This window comes from Serinus canaria, chromosome 15 (genome assembly GCF_022539315.1).
Source record: "Serinus canaria isolate serCan28SL12 chromosome 15, serCan2020, whole genome shotgun sequence".
NCBI lineage: Eukaryota > Metazoa > Chordata > Aves > Passeriformes > Fringillidae > Serinus > Serinus canaria.
The window spans coordinates 1,659,453-1,679,750 of NC_066329.1; the positions used below are offsets into that span (position 1 = coordinate 1,659,453).

The 20,298-nt window shown below is 60.5% G+C and overlaps 2 protein-coding genes across 5 annotated transcripts in view; both read right to left on the reverse strand.

Moving 5' to 3' along the window:
- Positions 1 to 1,057: 1,057 nt before the first annotated feature.
- CABP7 (calcium binding protein 7) lies at positions 1,058 to 8,891 on the reverse strand. Its single transcript, XM_009092222.4, has 5 exons — positions 8,736 to 8,891; positions 3,854 to 3,997; positions 2,480 to 2,592; positions 1,381 to 1,534; positions 1,058 to 1,266 (listed from the first exon to the last, which is right to left on the reverse strand). Exons 1-5 carry the CDS (start codon positions 8,842 to 8,844, stop codon positions 1,139 to 1,141), a joined length of 648 nt encoding a protein of 215 aa, XP_009090470.1. The 5' UTR covers positions 8,845 to 8,891; the 3' UTR covers positions 1,058 to 1,138.
- An 8,182-nt stretch (positions 8,892 to 17,073) lies between these two features.
- The window catches only part of NF2 (NF2, moesin-ezrin-radixin like (MERLIN) tumor suppressor), a 46,930-nt gene continuing 43,705 nt past the window's right edge, over positions 17,074 to 20,298 (reverse strand). For all 4 annotated transcript variants that reach the window (XM_050980467.1, XM_018916399.3, XM_018916395.3 and 1 more), the window contains one exon: positions 17,074 to 18,445. In XM_050980467.1, the coding sequence (XP_050836424.1) occupies positions 18,395 to 18,445 (51 nt within the window). In that variant the 3' untranslated portion in view covers positions 17,074 to 18,394. The remainder of the gene's footprint in view (positions 18,446 to 20,298) is intronic.

The window sequence follows — 20,298 nt, forward strand, 5'->3', positions numbered from 1 at the left end:
ATCAGGGCATGAGACATGGAGAGGGGGATAAAACCACTGGGATCCATCGGAGGAGGCAGGACCTGTAGCAGGATCCACAGCTGGAGTGGGGTGGGGGACGTGGGAGCTGCTGGGAAGGAGCCAGGTCCCACTGCCCCAAAGTTTAGGGATGCTCCAGCCCCCAGAGTCTGGGGGTCACAGCACCCCAAACCAGTGCCCACCTCCCCTGCCAGGAGGACTCAGCAGCACCCATGGGTGCTCCCAGGGCCCCACCCCATCACCCTCCACCCCAGCATCTCCAGGAGCCCCCACAGCCCAGAGCGCTTCAGAAATCCCAGTTTTATTTCAGATCGGAAACAACCAACCAGGAAGAACAAAAAAAAAAAAACCCAAAACAGAAACAAACAAACAAACAAACAAAAAACCCAAAACCAAAAACACCACCCCAAAACCCCCAAAAACTCCAAAGAATGAGAAACGGCCCCAAATCCAAACCAGTCCGTGCCCAGGTGGGTGCTACATACAGGCTGGGGGTTCCGGGGCGTGCGGGGCTCCCCGGCCTCGGGGTCGCTCCGGCTCTTCCCAGGGGGGTCGGCTCAAAGTGCATCAAGCAGGAGGTCAGGAATGTCCCCGCACCGGGTAGGTGGGGAAACCGAGGCACGGCACGGGGACGGGGAGGGGCTCTGGGGGGTGGAATCCAGCCCTTGGCAGCCAAGTCCATGCAAACGCTCCCGGCTCTAGGAACCATCTCAGGCGCGTGTATTGCTTAGGGGATGATTTGGTTTATCCTAAATATGAGCTCTAACGCTAGATCGGAGAATCCGACGGGATCCGCCGCGGGAGGGGCCGCCGGCCCGGCGCGGGGAGGGGGCTCACGGGGCTCCATGCACGTCACATGCACTCACGGGTCGGATTTTGTCTGGCGAGGGGGGGGTCGGTGTGTCGGTGTCGGTACCAAAGTCTCCGTGCTCTGCCAACAGCAGCGACGGCGGCGCCCGGCACGGCGGGGCCCCGGCGCGGCTCTGTCCCCTCGGCTGCCCCCCGCCCGGGGGGGTCACGTCTCTGGGCCACAGATGGATGTACATAGAGATATTTATAGATATTTATAGGTGTCTCCTCCTCGCTGTCGCTGCGGGTCCCCGGCGGCGGGGGCGCCCCGTTACTTCATTCCGCTGCGCAGCACCTGGTTGGCGGCGATGAGCATCACGCTGATGATGAAGGCGATGGCGAAGGCGCAGATGAGGCTCTTCCGCACGCAGGTCTGGCGGATCTGCTGGCTGGAACAGGCTGGGGGTGGGACAAAGAGCGCGTTACCCCAATCCCAAAAACACTCTCCTGGTACTAAAGGTAACCAGTGCTATCCCCGTGCGGGGTTTGGCATTCCCGGTGCCCGGCACTCACTCTCCACGTCGACGGGGCACTCCTCGGCCGTGCCCATGTGGCTCTCCTCCTCCGTCATGATGATGTTCTCGATGTCCTTCATGGACAGGTGCTCGCAGAAGGTGTCGTACAGCAGCCGCTTCAGCTCGTCCACTGTCAGCTTCTGCATGTCACACTGAGGGGACCAGGGGGCTTGGATAACCCTGTGGCTGGCAGCACAGGGGGCTCCGGGGTCCCCCAGAACCCTTGGCTGTGGCGGTTTGGGTGGATCACCCTGGAATTGTCTGGGAAAGGCCAGTTTGTCCTGGTGACCCCCAGCAGAGCGAGGGGCACACAGAGGGTGCTGGCACCAAATGTGGCCTGTTTGTGACTGGGGCACAGGAGCTCGGGGTACACCCTGACACTGATTCTGAACCTCATCCTGATCCTGACCCTGACCCCAGTCCTGACCTTGATGTCAATCCTGACCCTGAACCTGTTCCTGACCCCAATCCTGACCCTGGCCCCATCATTAAACCTGATCCCAACCCTCATCCTAACCCTGACTCCATCTTGAACTCTGATCCTAAACCTAGCCCTACCCCCAACCCTTAAACCAGTGCTGACCCTGACCCAAGGTTTATACTAAATTGGAGCCTGAGCCTGAGCTTGACCCTAATCCTAATCTTAAACCTAATTCTGACTCTTAAACCAACCCTAACGTCATTCTTGACCCAGAGCCTGACTTTCACCTTCAGCCCAAGCCCAATTCCAGCCTTGACCCTCATCCTATCCCTGATTCCAACCCCAGCCTTGGCCCTGACCCTGATGCTCCAGGAAGGGATGGGGCTGTCCCTGCTTTCCCATGGGGGACAGGGGAATCCCTGCCTTCCCGTGGGGGACAGGGCTGTCCCTGCTTTCTCATGGGGGACAGGGCTGTCCCTGCCTTACAGTGGGGGACAGGGCTGTCCCTGCTTTCCCATGGGGGACAGGGAATCCCTGCCTTCCCGTGGGGGCTGGGGGTGTCCCTGCCTTCCCGTGGAGGCTGGGGGTGTCCCTGCCTTCCCAAGGGGACCAGGGGTTTTCCTGCCTTCTCATGGGGGACAGGGGTGTCCCTACCATCCCGTGGGGATGTCCCTACCTTCCAGAAGACGGTGTCGAAGTCTGTGCCGTGGAACTTCTCTGGGATGCCTGAGGTGGAGAGCTTGGGCCCCAGCAATGTCACAAACTCCTCAAAGTCCACCTGCCCATCACCTGTGGGACACAGGGCTGGCAGTCACCCCCTGCTGGGCCATGGGGCGCATGGGACACTCATCCTCCCAGAAGGGGCCCCATGGGTGGTCACAGATGGGGACTTCAAGATCAGCTGGAACCTCTAGCAAATTTAGGGAACTTCCAACTTTGGCCAGGATGGCCAGCATTGGATGGGGTCCCCAGTGCCAACCAGGACCCCTGGGCCAACTGGGGACACCCTAACACCACCTAGTCCCCCCAAAATGTGATCTGGGACTCCAGTGCTGGCTGGGGAAACCAAACATCATCCAGGACATGAGCATGAGCTGGACCCCAGTGCTGGCTGGGACCTCAATGCCATCTGGAGGCCTCCCAGGGCTAACTGGAGACCACAAATGTTGTCTGAGGACCCCCAAAACCAAGCAGGGACTCCAGCACTGGGTGGGGACCTCCAACAAAGTTTGGTGTCTCCCACACCAGCTGGGATGGCAACACTGGCTGGAGTCCCCAGTGCTGGCTGGGACTCTCACTGCCAAGTAGGGATCCCCAGTGTTTTCTGGGGACCCCAAGCAACATCTAGGGACCTCCAGTGCTATTTGGGCCCCCTTCCACTGGGATCTGGGGACACCCAGTGTCACCTGGAGCCCCCAGTACTGGTCGGGGAAGCCCAACACTGTCCAGGACTCTGAACAACAGTTGGACCCTGAATTCCAGCAGGGACCCCAGTGGTGGCTGTGACCCTGGGGGTGCCTGGTGGCTGTTCTGGCCGTGTCCCCTGGCAGTGGGGGACGCTGGCGTGGAGCTGTCAGGGCAGCACTAACGATGAGTAATGAGGGGAGCGGCGCCTTGGCAGTGCTGCCGGAAAGGCTTTTAAATGGGGGAAAAAGGAAAAGCAATAAATTAAGGAGCTCCTTCAGGTCCCTGTGGGCAAGGGAGGGGTGGGGACAGGGTCACAGTGGCAGCGAGTGCTGGAGGGTGATGGGTGATGGGTGCTGAGGACACGACCCAGGGTGCAGGATCCAGTCTCGGCAGCGCGGTCCCAGCAGGTTTAGTGATCCCACAAACATCCAGGATCCTTAAATCATCCCAAACAAAGCTGCAGTGGCAATGATGATGATGATGAGGAGGATGGATGAGGGGGAGGCTCCAGCGGGAGGCAGAGCCTGGGTCAGGCTCATCCCGTGTCGTGTCCAGCATGTGGGGTGGAAATAGGGGAGAATTTTGTGTTTCACCCTGCTGGGGGTCCCGTCCCCGTCCCCATCCTGGGTTGTGAGGGTCCTACCGTCCATGTCGAGGCGCTGGATGATGACCTCCAGCTCCACCTCGTTGGGCATGTACCCCAGGGAGCGCATGGCCGTGCCCAGCTCCTGCTTGGAGATGAACCCGTTGCCATCGCGGTCGAACACCTTGAAGGCTTCCCGGATCTCTGTGGGGGGAGCAGGAATGAGTCCGGCTGAGCTTCTCGCCCCAGCACCCACAGAACCCGTGTGGGGGTCCCTCCTGCCCCCCCCCCCCCCGGCCAGCGTGGAGCCCCCAGCCTCCCCAGCAGGGTCCCACCTGCCCAACAGACCCCAAATATTTGCCCCAGTTCCAGTCACCCGCTCGCCGCACGCACCCTGCCCTTGCTACTGCGGCGTTCTGCCCTAAAACCGCATCCCTGGGTGTGCCTGAGCCTGCGGTGCCACCAGGCGGGCACCGCGGTGGGGGCATCCCTGGGGCTGCACATCCAGCCGGGAGCGTTCCTGAGGATCCTTGGGGGCTGGGGATTGGCCCCGTCCCGGGGTCTCGGGGTGGGATTGTGTCCCATCCCGTGGTGTTATTGTGGGTCTGTGCCCCCATCCTGGGGTCCAGGGGAGGGTGCTGGAACTGTGCCACACTTCACCCAAAAAAAAAATCCCAAATCTTGGTGAAATTGCTGCAGTGTTTGGCCCTGTCTGGTGCAGAGGAGGGTGGAAGAAGTGGGAGCTTTGGGGGTTTTTGGCTCAAAAGGAACCCCTGGGATGTGGGGGAAGATCGCTGCAGGGTGGCAGGGAGAGGCTGCAGGGAAACTGAGGCATGGTCTGAGTCCCTTGACTCCACCCCACCTCCTGCTGCACTCAGGACTCTGCTCCTTTTTGGGGCAGTTTCTGGCTTTTTGATGCCACCTGATGTGCGAAGCTGGAACCAGGCTGATGGAAAAGAAGGACCAGGGAATTTGTGCTGGGGGGCAGTGGGAAGCCAGGCCAGGACGTTGGTGCCTCTTCTTTCTCCATGTGGCTGCCAAAGGGATTCATGCTGGAGGATCCAAGCAGGAGAAATGGCTGTGAACTTTGGGTTTGGGGTAAAAAAGCCATATTGGGTGACAGTACTGATCCCAAGGGCTTGGGAACATCCCTGCCTGGGTGGTGTCACATCAGTGATGTCTTCAAGATGTTTTGGGGGAGTTTTGTGGGATTTTGGCCTGTCAGTCTGAGCTTCTCCATGGCCAGTGTCCCTGCCTGGGCAGGAAGATTCTCCAGCTTCTCCCTGTGCTCCTGGGGGGCCTCACTACACTCCAGGCACCCCCAAAATTCATCCTTCAAGGATGCTCATCCCAAAGAGCTCCAAGGTGGCTCCTCATCAGATGGCTCAGGGCATTGGGGGACAAGCAAGGATATGTCCTGACAGTGGCCACAGTGGGGTACTGGCTCCCCACGGAGCATCCTCTGCCCTGAGTCTGCTCAGCCCCAGTGAGAAGCTGTGTCAGGATGTCACCGGTGTCCCCAAGCCAGGGGGACAGGAGGAGGTGGCAGGCCCTGGGTGTCTGGCACCTTGTGGAGTCCCCCTGGGGCTCCCAGCAGTGCCATCAGTCCCTGTTGCCACAGGTGGGTCTGAGGGACGGGGGGACTCCACACTGGGACCCCGGGGACTGGGTGAGCTGGGACAACAGCCCAGGGACACGGGGAGTGGGCACATGGACACCACGGAGGGGTGTGAGCACACACAGGCACGGACAGACACACGGACACTGACACGGACAGACACACGGACACAGACACGGACAGACACACAGACAGACACAGACAGACATGGACAGCCTTGCTGCAGGACTCGCACATACCCCAGTGCAGCAAGGCTGGGACACCCCTGGCAGTGACACCAGACCTGTGCACACACACACACACACACACACACACACAAACAATCACACACACACACACACACAAACAATCACACACACACACATGCACATAAACACACACACATAAACACACACATAAATGCACACACACACGCACAAATGCACACACACACAAACACACACAGACATGCACAAACACACACACAAACACACACAAACACACATGCACAAACACACACGCACAAACACAAACAAACACACACAGACACAAACACACATGCACACACAAACACCCACCCACCCACAAACTCACTCACACGCACACACACAAACACACATTCCTTATGGTGATGCTGTACTGGTGTCACACACCAACACCTTGCAGGGATATGCCCAGGTGTGCAAACACACACATAAACAAACACACATAAACACACACAAGCACACAAACAAACACACACACACACACACAAACACACATAAACACAAACAAACACACACACACACACACACACACAAACGCACATAGACATGCACACACACACGCCTTGCACGGACACTGTGTGCACACACAGTGACACAGCCAAAACCACATCACAGTGATGCTGTACCTGTGTGCACACACACATTGCAGTGACGTGTGTGAGTGTGCAAACACACCCGAGCACCTTGGGGTCATGTGCTCGTGCACACACACACATGTGCACTCACAGCCCCCGTACAGGGACATGCATGTGCATGGATCCAGCACACTCCAACACCTGGCAGTGATGCTGTACCTATGTGTGCACACCCCAACACCTCTCAGTGATGCTGTACCTATGTGTGTACACACCCCAACACCTCTCAGTGATGCTGTACCTATGTGTGTACACACCCCAACACCTGGCAGTCATGCTGTGCCTGTGTGTGCACACCCCAACACCTGGCAGTAATGCTGTACCTATGTGTGCACACCCCAACACCTGGCAGTCATGCTGTGCCTGTGTGTGCACACTCCAACACCTGGCAGTCATGCTGTACCTATGTGTGCACACCCCAACACCTGGCAGTGATGCTGTGCCTGTGTGTGCACACTCCAACACCTGGCAGTCATGCTGTACCTATGTGTGCACACCCCAACACCTGGCAGTCATGCTGTGCCTGTGTGTGCACACCCCAACACCTGGCAGTCATGCTGTATCTGTGCATGCACACCCCAACACCTCACAAAGATGCACCTGTGTGTGTGCACAAACACACAAACACCTTGCACTGAGGTTCTGGTGCATGTACACACACACTTCCCTTGCAATGGTGCTGCACTTGTGCACACACAGACGTGCACAACCACAATGCAGTGGTGCTGCACCTATGTGTGCACACACCAACACCCAGCACAGCTGCACCTGTGCATGTACACACACTCAGACACACACAGCCCCTCTGCAGTGACATCCCTGTGCCTGCACACCCACACCCCCTTGCAGTGGTGCTGCACTTGTGTGTGCACACATGCATGGACTGGCACAACCACATGACAGCGATGCTGCACTTGTGCACACAGACACACCAACACCGTGCACAGCTGTGCTTGTGCGTGCACACAGACACAGCCCCATTGCAGCAGAGCTGTGCTGGTGTTTGCACACACACACACACACACTCACACACACACACACACACACACACACACACCCCAGCACGTTGCAGCCATGCTGTGCCCGTGCACAAACACCCTCTGCAGCAGGGCTGTGCGTGCGAGCCTGTCCTGCTGTGCCGCTGTGTGTGCACACTCACACAAACACCTCCTGCAGCCAGGCTGTGCATGGGCACACACACGTGCTGCAGTGGCACAAACACGGGCCCAGCCACAGAGACTGCCACAGCCACACACACAGTGACACTGGCACAGCCACACACGCAGTGGCACTGGCACAGCCACACGCACGGAGCCACCCTGCAGCGAGGCCGTGCATGTGCATACAGATGTGTGACCATCCAGATGTGTGACCGTACAGATGTGTGAGCACACAGAGGTGTGAGCACACCCACAGCACGGTGTGCAGGGGGTGTGCCATGCCTGTGCACACACACTCAGCCCCTGCAGTGAGGCTGTGACGGGCACGTCAGCACACACGCACACCCTGCAGAGCTGCACACACACACACACACACACACTCACACACACTCACACTCACACACAGCCCTTGCACGCTGGTGTAAGTGCCGGCTCAGGGCTCCCAAATGGATTTTGGGGTTCTCCTCACCCCCAGCCCTGTAGCTCCCTGCCTCAGTTTCCCCACGGGGATGCCAAGGACTCCAGGTTTGGTGCTGGGCCAAGGCTGCTCTCCCAAGGCAGTGGGACATGTGTGGGGTCACCCCCCGTGCCTCAGTTTCCCCCCTGGTGCCGGGTCTGGAGCCGAGGGTGCTGCACCCCTTTACCCCGGGTTCCCCAGGGACACCCCAAAGCCGGGCACCGCCAGTGCCCGTCCCGCCGCCCCGGCAAACTTTTGGGGTGGAAAAAGCCATTCTGGTGGCAGCGAGCTGAGCTCGGCCCCTCTCATCGCACGGGTGGGCAGAGCCCCGGCGGCCGCTCCTCCCGGCCGGAGTCCGGTGACACTGGGACTGCGTGGAGCTGCCGTGACCCGGGGGGTGGCACGGGTGACAGCCACCCCTCGGGTCCCCAGCGCCACCAGCCACTGTCATATTATGACAGCGGGGAGGGGGTGACCCCGCCGCGCCGCGGAGGGGAAACCGGCCCCCCGCCACTATCGCCGGTCCCTGCTGTGTCATATTGCCACAACCGGGAGCCCGGGACCCCCGCACGCCTCCTCCCCGCTTCAGCTTTCCTCCTTCCCCTCCTCCTTCTCCTCCTCCTCCTCCTTCTCCATCCATCCGCATCCCGCTCGCCCTCAGCCTCCCCACAGCGCCGGGGGAACGCGCACCCCGACTCCCGCACAGCCGCATCCCACGGGATGGACTTCCCGGTCCCCCAAACCTCCTCACCCCGCAATCCCATGGGATGTCCCCCTCATCCCCCCTGATCCCCAGGCAGCCCCCGCAGCCTCCAGAGCCCGCTCACCCTCCAGCTCATCCTCGGGGATCTCCACGGGGCGCTGCTCGGCGAGGATGTTGGGGACGGTGTAGATCCCCCGGTACATCAACGCCGCCGTCACCGGGTGGAAAGGCATCTTCGGGGCTCCCCAAAACCCAAAGTTTAAACCCAAATCTCGTCGGGTAGAGGGGGGGCTCGCCCCAGTCGGTAGCGCCGGACGCTAAACACAAGTTGCCGGTACCCGCCGCCCCCCGCCCGGTACCCACCGGCCAGGGGGGGCCGGGGCGGGCGGGCGCTCCCCGTCCTCCGGGGCCGGCGGCGGGACGGGGCTGGCGGCCGAGCCCCTCACCGTGGAGTCAGGGCGCGGGGGGGCTCCGCTGGGGGCGGCCCGCTTCCCCCGCGCACATGCCCTCCCGAAGTGGAAACGGGAGGTGAAAGCATCCAAGCGCCGGTTAAATCCCGGTGCAAGCGGCGGCGGCGGGGGGGACGGGGCTGGCCATGCCGCTCGGGGTCCCCCCTCCGCCCGGAGCCCCCCCACCTCCTCCCGGGGCCCCCCTTCCCCCGGCCCCGGGCCGTTTACAGCTCCCGGGGAGCCGCTGCCACCGGGCCACGCTCCCCGGTGGGGCCCGGCATGGCGGGGCCGAGGCTGAAGGCGGCCTCTTCGTCTTCCTCCTCCCTCCTCCTCCTCTTCTTCTTCCTCCCCGCCAAGTGTCCCGGGCAGGCCGGGGCTCGCTGCCGCCGCGGTTCAGCCCCCGCCGCGCACCCGCCGCCCCCCCGCCGCCGCCGGCAGCCGGAGCATCCTCGGCCCCGGCCCCGGGAAGCGGCGGCGGAATCCGGGGAGCGGCGGCGCCGGGCGGGTTTTGAACGGTCCCGCCCGGGAAATGGGGCTGGGGGCGGGGGGGAGGTGGGGCCTCCCCCCGGGGGGGCGGCGAGGGGGGGCAGTGCGGCAGTGAGGGGGGAGCGTCCCGGGCCGCAGGGAGGGGGAGTGGGAGATGCTGGTACCGCGGGGGGTGCTCGGGGGGGACTGGCGGTCGGCAGGCAGGGCTGGGGGTCCCTGTGGCACCCCCTGTTCCGGCAGGTGCCACCCCGGGGTCCCCACACGCAGCACGCCATGCTCAGGGAGTTGTCACCCCGAGGTCCCGGGACATGGCGCCCCGGGCTGCCACCACCTCCAGGTCCCTGCACATGGCACACTGCTCGTGGGACAGTCACCGTCCCAGGGTCCCTGCAGGCATCCGGGACTGTCACCAGCCCAAGAGGCCATCACCTGCATGTGGCACCCCAAACCCAGACAGTCGTCACCCCCAGGTTTCCTCTACATGGCACCCCGTGCCTGGGCACTTGTCACCCCTGTGTCCCCACACCCGGCACCCCAGGCTGCCACCACCTTTGTGGCTCCTGCATGTGCCACCCTGGGCCAGGCATCACCCCGAGGTCCCCGGGGTGCTGTGGGTGACAGGGACCCCACGGCCCAGACGTCCCTCTCCCACAGCAGGGAAAAAATGAGCCGTGGAAGAGGCAGGAAGCGGGGCCAGGAGCAAAGCCCTCCATCCCTGTCACCTGTTCCAGCCATCTCCTGCTTGCCCCCAGCCTTGGTCACATTTTTCACCTTATTTCTCACTTGGACATTGATTAATCACAGCTGGGCTACGGCGCCAGGGCAGGTCCCCACCGTGCCGTGTCCACACAGCATCCGTGTCCCGGCGCCATCCCTGTGCCATCCCTGCGCTCAGGCACACGGCAAGGAATGCTCCCAGGAGCAGGCACACCTTCCCTCCCAAATCCCCCTGTCGCCCTTCCCTGGGCTGGGCTGTCCCAGCAGCCCCCGGCCCACTGGCAGATGGGGGATGACAGTGTCCCCTGTGCCTGGGTGGCATCTCTGGAGGTGGGGACAGTGGCTCCTGCTCCGCACATTTGGAGGTGCCGGGGTGGGAGGGAAGGGCCTGGGGGCCGGAGAGATGCGATTCCCAAAGCTGGAACAGGGTGGAGAGAGAAAAGTGGAACAGTTGGCACCTCCCAGGTTCTCATCGGCCACTAAGGATGCGTCAGGGTGATGGGGAAACTGAGGCACAGCTGGACAGGCTCCAGATGTGCCTCTCATCTTGGCACTGTCACAAGAACCCCAAAAATCTTGGAGCAGGATTCCTGCTGCTCCAACAACTGCTTCACCAAGCCCCCCCTCGCCTCCTGCAGTCGCCGCGGACACGTGCTCAGCCTCATCCACTTCCCCGCTGCCGGGAATTTTCGGGCTGCTCCGGCCTCCCGTGCGCGGAACCCTCCATCCGCCCCGAGCACCAGGACCCGGCTCCGCGGCTCCCCCGAGCCCAGCGCTGCCTCCCGGCCGCGCTGCCGCTGCAGCTGCCCTTGCCTTCAGCCAGCTGGGGTCCCCTTTAAGCTATTTTTTAGCTGGGAGAAATTTCCTTCTCCGGCAGCAGGAAACCACCACGGCCGCGCTCCGGAGACGGGATTTCAGGGATGAGCAATTCCCGATGCTGTGGGGTCTCATCTCCCCGGGCAGGGTCGTTCCTCCCGGGGAGTCGTGGCTTGGGAGTGGATTTTTCCAACTCTGCTGAAATTCCCTCTTCCTCTGGAGCTCGGGATGGGGCTGGGCACATGGATCTGTGCCCCACAGGGAGTGTGTCCCCAGGGTCAGATACTGCAGTTGAGGTCCCAGCCCTCGAAGGGGGAAGTGCTGATAATAACAAGTGGCTTTTTGGGAGAAACAACCCCCAAAAAGCAAAGCCTGATTGAAAATCTCCTCCCTTCGATTTTTTTTTAACAGATCAATTTGCTCCTCGATGTTAACGAATCTCCCTCCCAATTAATTCTCCAGAGGCTCTGGGGTGGAAACTCATTAATTTGTCACCCAAATCCCAGCAGGAATAACAGGGCCAATTTCTGGGCTTTTCCCCTCCAATCCCCAGCGGAGCTCCCTGTGCAGCGGCTGGGACGTGGCGGAGCCGCCTTCCCCAGGGATAGGGGCCGCCGGTGCTCCCGGCTCCCGCTCCCCGGCGATGGGGATGGGGGTGGGCAGGCGGCACAAGGCAGGGGCGGGGACGGAGGAAAATTAAGTGGCTTAATTGCATTTGAAGCCCTGACAGGGTTTTTGTTCATCAGGGATCCCCGCTGGAGCGCTCCCGAGCTTTCCGGGAGCCCAGCTCAGCCGCACAGCTCTCTTCCGTGCTGGCTCCCTCTGCTCTGCCCCAGGGCCCTGCTCTGAATTCTCCCTCCGATTCTGTGGGGAGAAGCGCTGGGTTTTCCTCAGAGCTCAGTCCGAGGACGATGGGGTGGAGGCAGCGGCATCCCAGGGGTTTCAGCCGCTGGGATGTTGGGAATGTTCCTCTCCACAGCTCCCCCTTTATCTCACCCGGGCTAGGGCCAGCCTTGCCAACAGGTCAATGCCACCTCTCCCCTCTGTCCCTTTGTCCCTCTGGAGACAGCAGCACTCTCCCAACACTCCCAGCTGTTTTCCTAATTAGCTGATCCCACTAATGAGGCTGGAGAAGCTCGATCCAGGCCTGGTGTTTTGTGGTTTATTTGCAGCTTCAGAGCAATCTGTCAAGGGCCCTCGCTCTGGGTTCACATCCCAACATCATATCCTTCCTTCTTCCAGGAGTTTGAGGGGATGGAAAGGAGAAGGACTGAAGTGGCTCCGGCTTAGGGATGGCACTGATTGAGCTTTAATTAATCTGTTCCTTGTTTATCCCTCTGGTGGCAGCTGAGGGGTCCTTCTGGCTCTGCCTGCCCAGCCGAGACTGCTGGGCTCCTTCCTGCCCTGAGGGATGGGATGGGATGGGATGGTGTGAGAGTGAAGATTGGAATGGGCTGGGGATGAAGTGGGATAGGATGGGATGAGATGGGGATGGGGATGAGGAAGGGGGTGGGATGAAGATGAGAATGGGAGGAGGATGAGGATTGGGATGGGATAGGGATAGGGATGGAATGGAGTGAGATGGGGATGAGGATGGGCATAAGATGAGGATGAGGATGGGGATGACAGGGACAGGGATAGAGGTGGGATGAGGATGGGGACAGGGAAATGGGATGGGGTGAAATGGGGATGAGAATCCCTCACAGGAGTGGGGAGGGGGGGATGGGATGTGGATGGAGATAGAATGGGGATGGAATTGTAGTTGGGATGGGGATGTCCCAAAGCCATGGGAAAGCTGTCATGGATGAGGAAATCTTATGGCTGGGAATGGTGCAAACCTGTGCTGGGTGCTCTCAAATCCCTCAGGACAACCCCAGGGACCTCCTGGCAGCCTGAGGGGGCTGGGATGGGGATTGGCACCACAGCGCCCTCCGGACACTCCCATCACTCCCCCGGGCACCGGCAGGGGACGTGAGCGCCCCGGGGGTGTCGTTGTGACATTTTAAAGTCATTGGCACCGAGCCCTCAGAGGCGCTGGAGGCATCAATCTCCCGGGGCCGTGCTGTCAGGTGGGTATTTAGTGAAATGTTTCCTAAATGAACGCTTGATGGGAGAAGAGGGATGGCTGCAATGTTCCGAGCCACAAGGTTATCCCGGCCGCCGGCTGCCAGCTCCCAGTGCCCGCTGGAAACCCGGGAAGGGCAGCGGAGAGAGCCCCTGGGGAGGGGTCAGGAGCCTCCTCCCACACCTGGGAGCGAATCCCACCCGTAACGGGGAAACACCGGGCACAGCTGCAGGCAGCTGGTGCGGGAGGGGAGGGAAGGGGGAATGAGAAAAACTCGGAGAGCTCTGCTGAATTTGGGTTCTGAAGGGGGAAAATAGCCCTGCCAGGGGAGGAGGCAAGAATTCTGCTTAGGGGGAATTTTTCTGTATGGAAAAATGGCAAGAATCGAGATGAGCCAGCTCTTAGCACCCCTCCAAGGGGATGCAGCCCAGGATGCTGAGGGCAGCGATGACTCCGCTTGCTCCTGCCAGGAGATGGAGCATGAAACAACTTGCAGAGATCTAAGTCAAAGACCCTCAAGATCACTTACAGCATCAGAATCACCGTGTTGGAGAGCACAGCCTGCCCAGGGAGGAGTGCCGAAGCACAGGGAGGGATGTGGCATTTTCAGAAGGAGAGGTGGCGGCTCCTGGAGGGAGTTTTGCCTCCGGGACACCAGGCCTGGCTCTGCTCCCATCCCGCTGTTGATGCAGAGCAACATCAGCTCCATCTCTCCAGGATGCTGGGACCTGTTGCACTGGGATGCCCTGTGATCCAGAACCCGGTGGTGCCCAGTGCCAGGATGCCAAAATCTGGTGGTTTCTGGTGCCAGAATTCCAGGGCCTGGCGCTACCCCGTGCCAGGTTCCAGTGGTACCCAGTGCCAGGATGGCCAGAAAGGGGCAGCAGACACATCCCTGCAGAGCTGTGACAATGCCCAGTGTCCCTGTGGCCGAGCAGAAGGTGATGGCAGTGGGACTCCAGCATTCCTGCTCCAGATCTGACCCCAGGGCAGGGATGGCAGCCCCTGCCTGGTCCTGCAGCCCACCACGATCCCACACCCATCACACCTGGCCCAAAACCCCATCTGGCTCCAAGGATTCACCTTCTGCTCGCTGGCAGCCCGAGCAGTTCCGCATCCATTCAATTCCACAACATCCGCGTATCCTCCTCTCCCGGCTGAGCGGGAAGCTCCGGTCCCGGCCGGGGGCTCCGGCTCGGCAGCTGCGGCGTCCCCGCCCAGTAAATCCCTGAGGAACCCGGCCCGGGGCCCGGCCCATTGAGCTCTCTCCCCTCCTTTCCCCCTCTTAAATTAATTTCCCTCCCTGTTTTTACTCCCTGGAACACAAAGGTGGAGGGGCACAGGCGGCGGTGCTGTGCCTGCCCTCAGTGGGGATGGAGGGGATGGATGGATGGATGGATGGATGGATGGATGGATGGATGGATGGATGGATGGATGGATGGATGGATGGATGGATGGATGGATGGATGGATGGATGGATGGACGGACGGATGGACGGATGGATGGATGGATGGATGGATGGATGGATGGATGGATGGATGGATGGATGGATGATGGATGGATGGATGGATGGATGATGGATGGATGGATGGATGGATGGGATGGATGGATGATGGAAGGATGGATGGATGGATGGATGGATGGATGGATGGATGGATGGATGGATGGATGGATGGATGGATGATGGATGGATGGATGGATGGATGGATGGATGGATGGATGGATGGGGCGATGGATGGATGGATGGATGGATGGATGGATGGATGGATGGATGGAGGGATGGATGGATGGATGGATGGATGGATGGATGGATGGATGAATGGATGGCTGGATGGATGGATGGATGCTGGCAGGATGGATGGATGGATGGATGGATGGATGGATGGATGGATGGATGGATGGATGGATGGATGGATGGATGATGGATGGATGATGGATGGATGATGGAAGGATGGATGATGGAAGGATGGATGGATGGATGGATGATGGATGGATGAATGGATGGATGGATGGATGGATGGATGGATGGATGGATTGATGGATGGATGGATGGATGGATGGATTGATGGATGTATGTATGGATGGATGGATGGACGGGGATGGACAGGGATGGATGGGTTGGATGGGGATGGCAGGGACAATGCCAGGCTGGCAGCTGGCAGCCGAGGAGGAATGAGGTCCCCATGTCCTCAGGAAAAGAGCAGGATCCAGCTGGCTGTGACCCCTGGGAACAGCATTTTACCTCCTCACCTGCCCAGAGCCCTGGGTGCCTTGAGCACCCCGGGCTGCCTATGGGCAGGGCTGAGGTGTCCCATGGCCTGCTCCCCCAATTCCCACCGGGATGTGGGTGGGCAGAGTGTGACCCTGCAGAGCCACCTGCAGCCCTGGGGTGCCCTGGTTCCCCCAACTCCAGCCTGTCGTGGTGGTGGCCCATGGCCAGGTGCCACGGTGCCACACTGTGCCCTTGTGCTCACACCCTTCCCTCATGCACACACATGCAGGAGCTTCCCAGCCGTGCCTGAGGCTTTGCCAGTGTCCCCCTGTCCCTACAGTGACCCCTCCCTTGTCCCTTAAGACAGCCAGGGCCAGGCAGCACCCCAGGATGCAGGGGACACCCTGTGTCCCCTCTGTCCCTTTCATCCCCAGCTCTCAACATTTAATTCTAATTTTGAGACTATTTAATGGTTTTGAAGTTCAATAATGCGAGTTGAGGTGACTTTGGGAGGCCAAAGCACTCAGGTGCTGCCTGGCTTGGGCCAAATCCCCAATTTCCTTCCTCAGGAACCCATGGCTGGGATGGGGCTGGGAGAGGTACCTGGCAAAGGCTTTTTTGATGGTTTCTTTTCCTTGAGCAAAGGCAGCTCACACCAACCCACACCCAGTGAGTTCAGTTTGCTAAAAAGGGAAAAAATCAGGGTGAAACTTCCTTTGACAAGAGAGAAACGGTCTGGGATGTGCCAGGGAGGGCGGGCAGGGGGATGGCACAGGGCTGGGAGTGGGAGAGGCAACACTGGGGGTGTGCAAAACTCTGAGAGTGCAAGGCTGGGAGTGTGCAGGGCTTTGTGCAGAGCCCTTGGGAGCAACAGGGACCCCTGTGCCAGAGAGATCCATGCTGGATCCATCCCTGGCTTCACCCGGTGCATCCTCAGCACATCCATCCCATCCCAACCCATGCCCTGCATTCCCAGTTTATCCCCTGCCCTGCTGCCCTGCCCTGTGCTGGGTAAAACTCCTCTGGATTAATTTCAGGATGCAGGTGGTGCAGGTGCCACACCAGTTGAATTCCTGTCACTGGCTGCCACCTGTGGGAAACCAGGTCACCCTCCACATCCCTCACCGGCTGCCTTCAGCCTCCCCAAAATTCCCATGGGTATCCTACCGGCACCCCTCTGCCAAAAAAAAAAAGAAACCCCACCCCCTCAGCCCAGTTTAAAACAACAAAAACCGGAAAAAATCCCCCAGCCCACCCGCGGGGACGAGCTCTGGTGAGAAGCTCCGTGAATCTCCCGGGGTTTTGCTGCCGGAGGGCGGATGAAAAGCGCATCCATCGCCGATCCCGGTGGGGCCGGGAACAGCCCCGGGAGTCGGGGCTCGCTGGGCTGGGCCGGTTTCATTCGTGATTAATTAGAAAATTGAGGTCAATGCAGCACATCCTTTATATTCCAGGCAGGACGGGATTAGGAAGCATCGGGGATGGCAAACACCGGGCTCAGCCCCTCTGGGCGCCTAAACCCCTCTTCCCTCCAGGAGGGATGCAGAGCCCCGAGGGAGCGGGGAGAGCGGGACCCTGGAGCCCTCCCGGTCCCGCGGGAGCCCCGGCGGGACCCAGCACTGCAGCTGCGCCTCCCATTAATCCCGGCACCGCCAACTGCGGCAGCCGCGCTCCGAGCAGCTTTTCCCCAAGAAAAAAAAAGCACAGAAGCCTCAGCTCCCCTCCTAGTGCTGTGAATTTTTATTAAAACAGGAGAAAACAGTTATTCCTTCGGAGTACAACAGCCCAGGAAATGGCAAAGCGGCTGTGCCAGGCCACAGCCATCCGAGCTGCAGCCACGTGCGGAGAATCGATCCCAGGGTTTAAATAAACAGCGATGGGATGGGGTTTACTCCATGCTTAGCCCCGGCTGAGCCTCCGGTGGGGCTGTGGGTCAGGTGAGGATGTGGGAAGGAGGAATTGGGGGTCCTGAGGGGCTGTGAGGGAACCCCGGGGCAGCACCGGCTCGGCTGGGGGGTAAACGCAGCTGGAAGAGGATTCCACCCGGGAGGGGTACAGGATCTGGGACGGAGACAGGAAGGGAAGATCAAGGCATCCCTGTTCCCCCCGCGGGGGAGTCAGAGCAAAGGCACCCGCGATGGGACAGGCAGGAGCAGGCAGCCCCGGGCCCAGCCCGGGACAGCGGCATTCCCGGGAGGCTCCGAGGGGCTGGGATGCCCCGGGACCCAGGGAGAGCCCAGCCCGGAGCCCCTGGATCCCTCCAGCCCGAAGCTGCCCAGGTTTGTCACAGTTTGCAGGAACAGGAAGGTTTCATTTGGTTGGCACTAGCTGTTCCCCGCTCCCTGTTCCCAGCAGGGACGAGGAGGAGGAGCCCTTCCGCCCACCTCCTCTCCCCAGGGGCGCAGCCCAGCACCCCCCAGCCCCAGGTCCCCGTCCTCCCGCTCCCTGCTCCTCTCCCACCCCAGCGGGCGCTGGGAGAGCCAGCGCGACGTTCCTGATTTACAGCACTCCACTGGAACATGCTCGGGATCCTAATGGAGCTCCCGGCACTGCGCGGGGCTCCGGGAGCGAGCAGGGGCTCCAGAGCCGGCCCGCGGAGTTCCAGACCGGCACCAGGGGCTCCAGGCTGGGACACCGAGCTCCAGAGCCCAGGAGAAGGCAACCCAGAGGGGTGACAACCCCTCCCAGGGAGACCCTCGGGCACACTCCTCTGCTGGCTGCCACGGTGGGAAGGCACGGCCGCAGCCCCGACCCCGGCTCCAGGGAAAAGCCTGGAGGGCCGAGCCTGGAAGCAATGCTAGAAAAATAAGGAAAAAAATGCTGGAAAACCCAGGAAAACAAAGTGTCAGGAGAAGTATGAACGGCTGCTAAGCTAGAGAACATCACACAGTCCGTGGGCAGCCGGCCCCGAGTCCGTGGGTGTGCAGAGGCCGGAGCAGCCGGCGGCTCCGGGGTGATCCCTTGGGAGCGCCGGGCCGGGGCGGGCTCCGGCTGGGCGGAGCCGCTGGGCAGCAGCAGCGGTGCCGAGCAGTTGTTTCCTAGAGCTCCTCGAAGAAGGCCACACGGGACTTGGTGCTCTGTAGGGTGAGCTGGAAGAGAGCAGAGTGGGATCAGGGGGCACCCCAACCTCCCACAGGGCTCCCAGGAGGGAGCTGCTGCCTGTATCCCTCTGAAAAGACCAGGGAATGTCGAAGCCCGGGGGTTGCAGAAGCCGGGGGTCGTGCAGGCCCCACCACAGCAAGCACAGCCCGAGGGAAAGCGGGGGCAGAGACTCCATCAGGGTCACTGGCATGGCTGAGGCTTCCAGAAATGGAATACATGGGAGACTGGATCCAAGGAGCCAGTCCTGGGGCCCCTGACAAGGAGGACATACAGGGATCTTGGGAAGCTGGAGGAGAAACACCTCAGTGAGCTGAGGGAGAACCCACAACTCCGACAGCCACCGGACACGTGTCCCCTCTGTCACCAAAGGGGGCCCATCCTCTCCATGCTCACATCCAACCCCATCCCACCATGTGTGATCCACGCAGCCACCCTGGGATCTCATCTCATCCCACCCCACACCAGCCTGCCACAGGACAGAGCTGCAGAGCCCTCACTGCCAGGACTGTCCTTGCAGGCTCTGCGGGACGCAGAAACCCTTGGAAACCCTTCCACAGCCATCCCACAAACAAAACCCCATGGAGCAGCCTGAGCCCACTTGCTAAGGGGCCAAAGAAGATAAAAGAAATCCTCAGTGGCAGGGAAGGAATCCCAGGATTTACAGCCAACCACCCAATGGAGTGCAGCAGCTGCTGGCTGGGAAGTGCCACCTTCCAGCAGCTGCTGGATCACCAGGAGTTTGCCAAAGCATGGGCTAATTGCCAGGGCTCTGTTTCAGCTGGATTAAGCACGGTGCCTTCCCGGGAATGCCGGTTTTGCTGAAACAGGAACCCTGGGATCACCATACAGTGAGTTAAGCCCCTCAATGGAGCAGTCAGGTGCTTTGCCCCCCTCCCTGCTTCTCCCCCATGGCTTTTCCTCAATAATTCCCTCTCAGCTCTAATGCCAGTCAGAAAAAAATCTGTATTGCAGAGGAAATTTCTACAGGGGCTTAATAATCTTTCTTGGCAGCAGCTTCCGGGCCAGGGCTGGCTCTCCTCCTCCTCAGCATCCCCCTGGCTGCTCCAGCATCCCCTCCAGAGCTGGCTGGAAGGTGGGTGAGGGTGGACAGGGATTCTGTGTGATACAGGCAGTGTTTTTCCTCTCTAAGGCTGGAGAAGGAAAAAAAAAAGGAGCAGAGAGCCCCAGGCTGCTGGCAGACCCACTGCTGGGGCCATCTGACAGAAGTCCATTCCTGGAAGTGTTCCAGTGCCTAAAGAGGTCCAAAACACCTGGAGAAGGACTTGGGACAAGGCATGAAGCAACAGAGTAAGAGGGAATGGCTTCCCACTGCCAGAGGGCAGGGATAGATGGGATATTGGGAAGGAATTGTTCCCTGGGAGGGTGGGCAGGCCCTGGCACAGGGTGCCCAGAGCAGCTGTGGCTGCCCCTGGATCCCTGGCAGTGCCCAAGGCCAGGCTGGACATTGGGGCTTGGAGCAGCCTGGGACAGTGGAAGGTGTTCCTGCCCATGGCAGGGCGTGCAATGAGATGAGCTTGAAGGACCCTCCCAATGCAAACAATTCCATGATTCCATTATCTACCTGCCATCCATCTCCTTCCCAAGGGTGTGCCTCCAAATCCATCCCTTCTGCAGCCTGGCTGGGTACCCAGAGCCTGCCACCCCTGCCAGCCCACCGGAGCTCGCTCCTTCCCAGCACAGGGGAGTTCCCTGCAGGATCACCCTGGCAAAGCTGCAGCCTCTGATGGAGCACAGGGAAGATGTTTCCCTCAGGCTTAGCAAGGCATCCTTCAAGCCTGGCTCTCTGCCTGTAGCTACACACAGCTCTCCATTAACCCCC

Coding starts and splice junctions, on each gene's coding strand:
- CABP7 (XM_009092222.4), bottom strand. CDS start 8,844: ATGCCTTTCCACCCGGTGACGGCGGCGTTGATGTACCGGGGGATCTAC. Junction 2,593..3,853: donor CCAGCGCCTCGACATGGACG/GTAGGACCCTCA, acceptor TGTGTCCCACAG/GTGATGGGCAGGTGGACTTT. Junction 1,267..1,380: donor GTGCCCCGTCGACGTGGAGA/GTGAGTGCCGGG, acceptor TCCCACCCCCAG/CCTGTTCCAGCCAGCAGATC.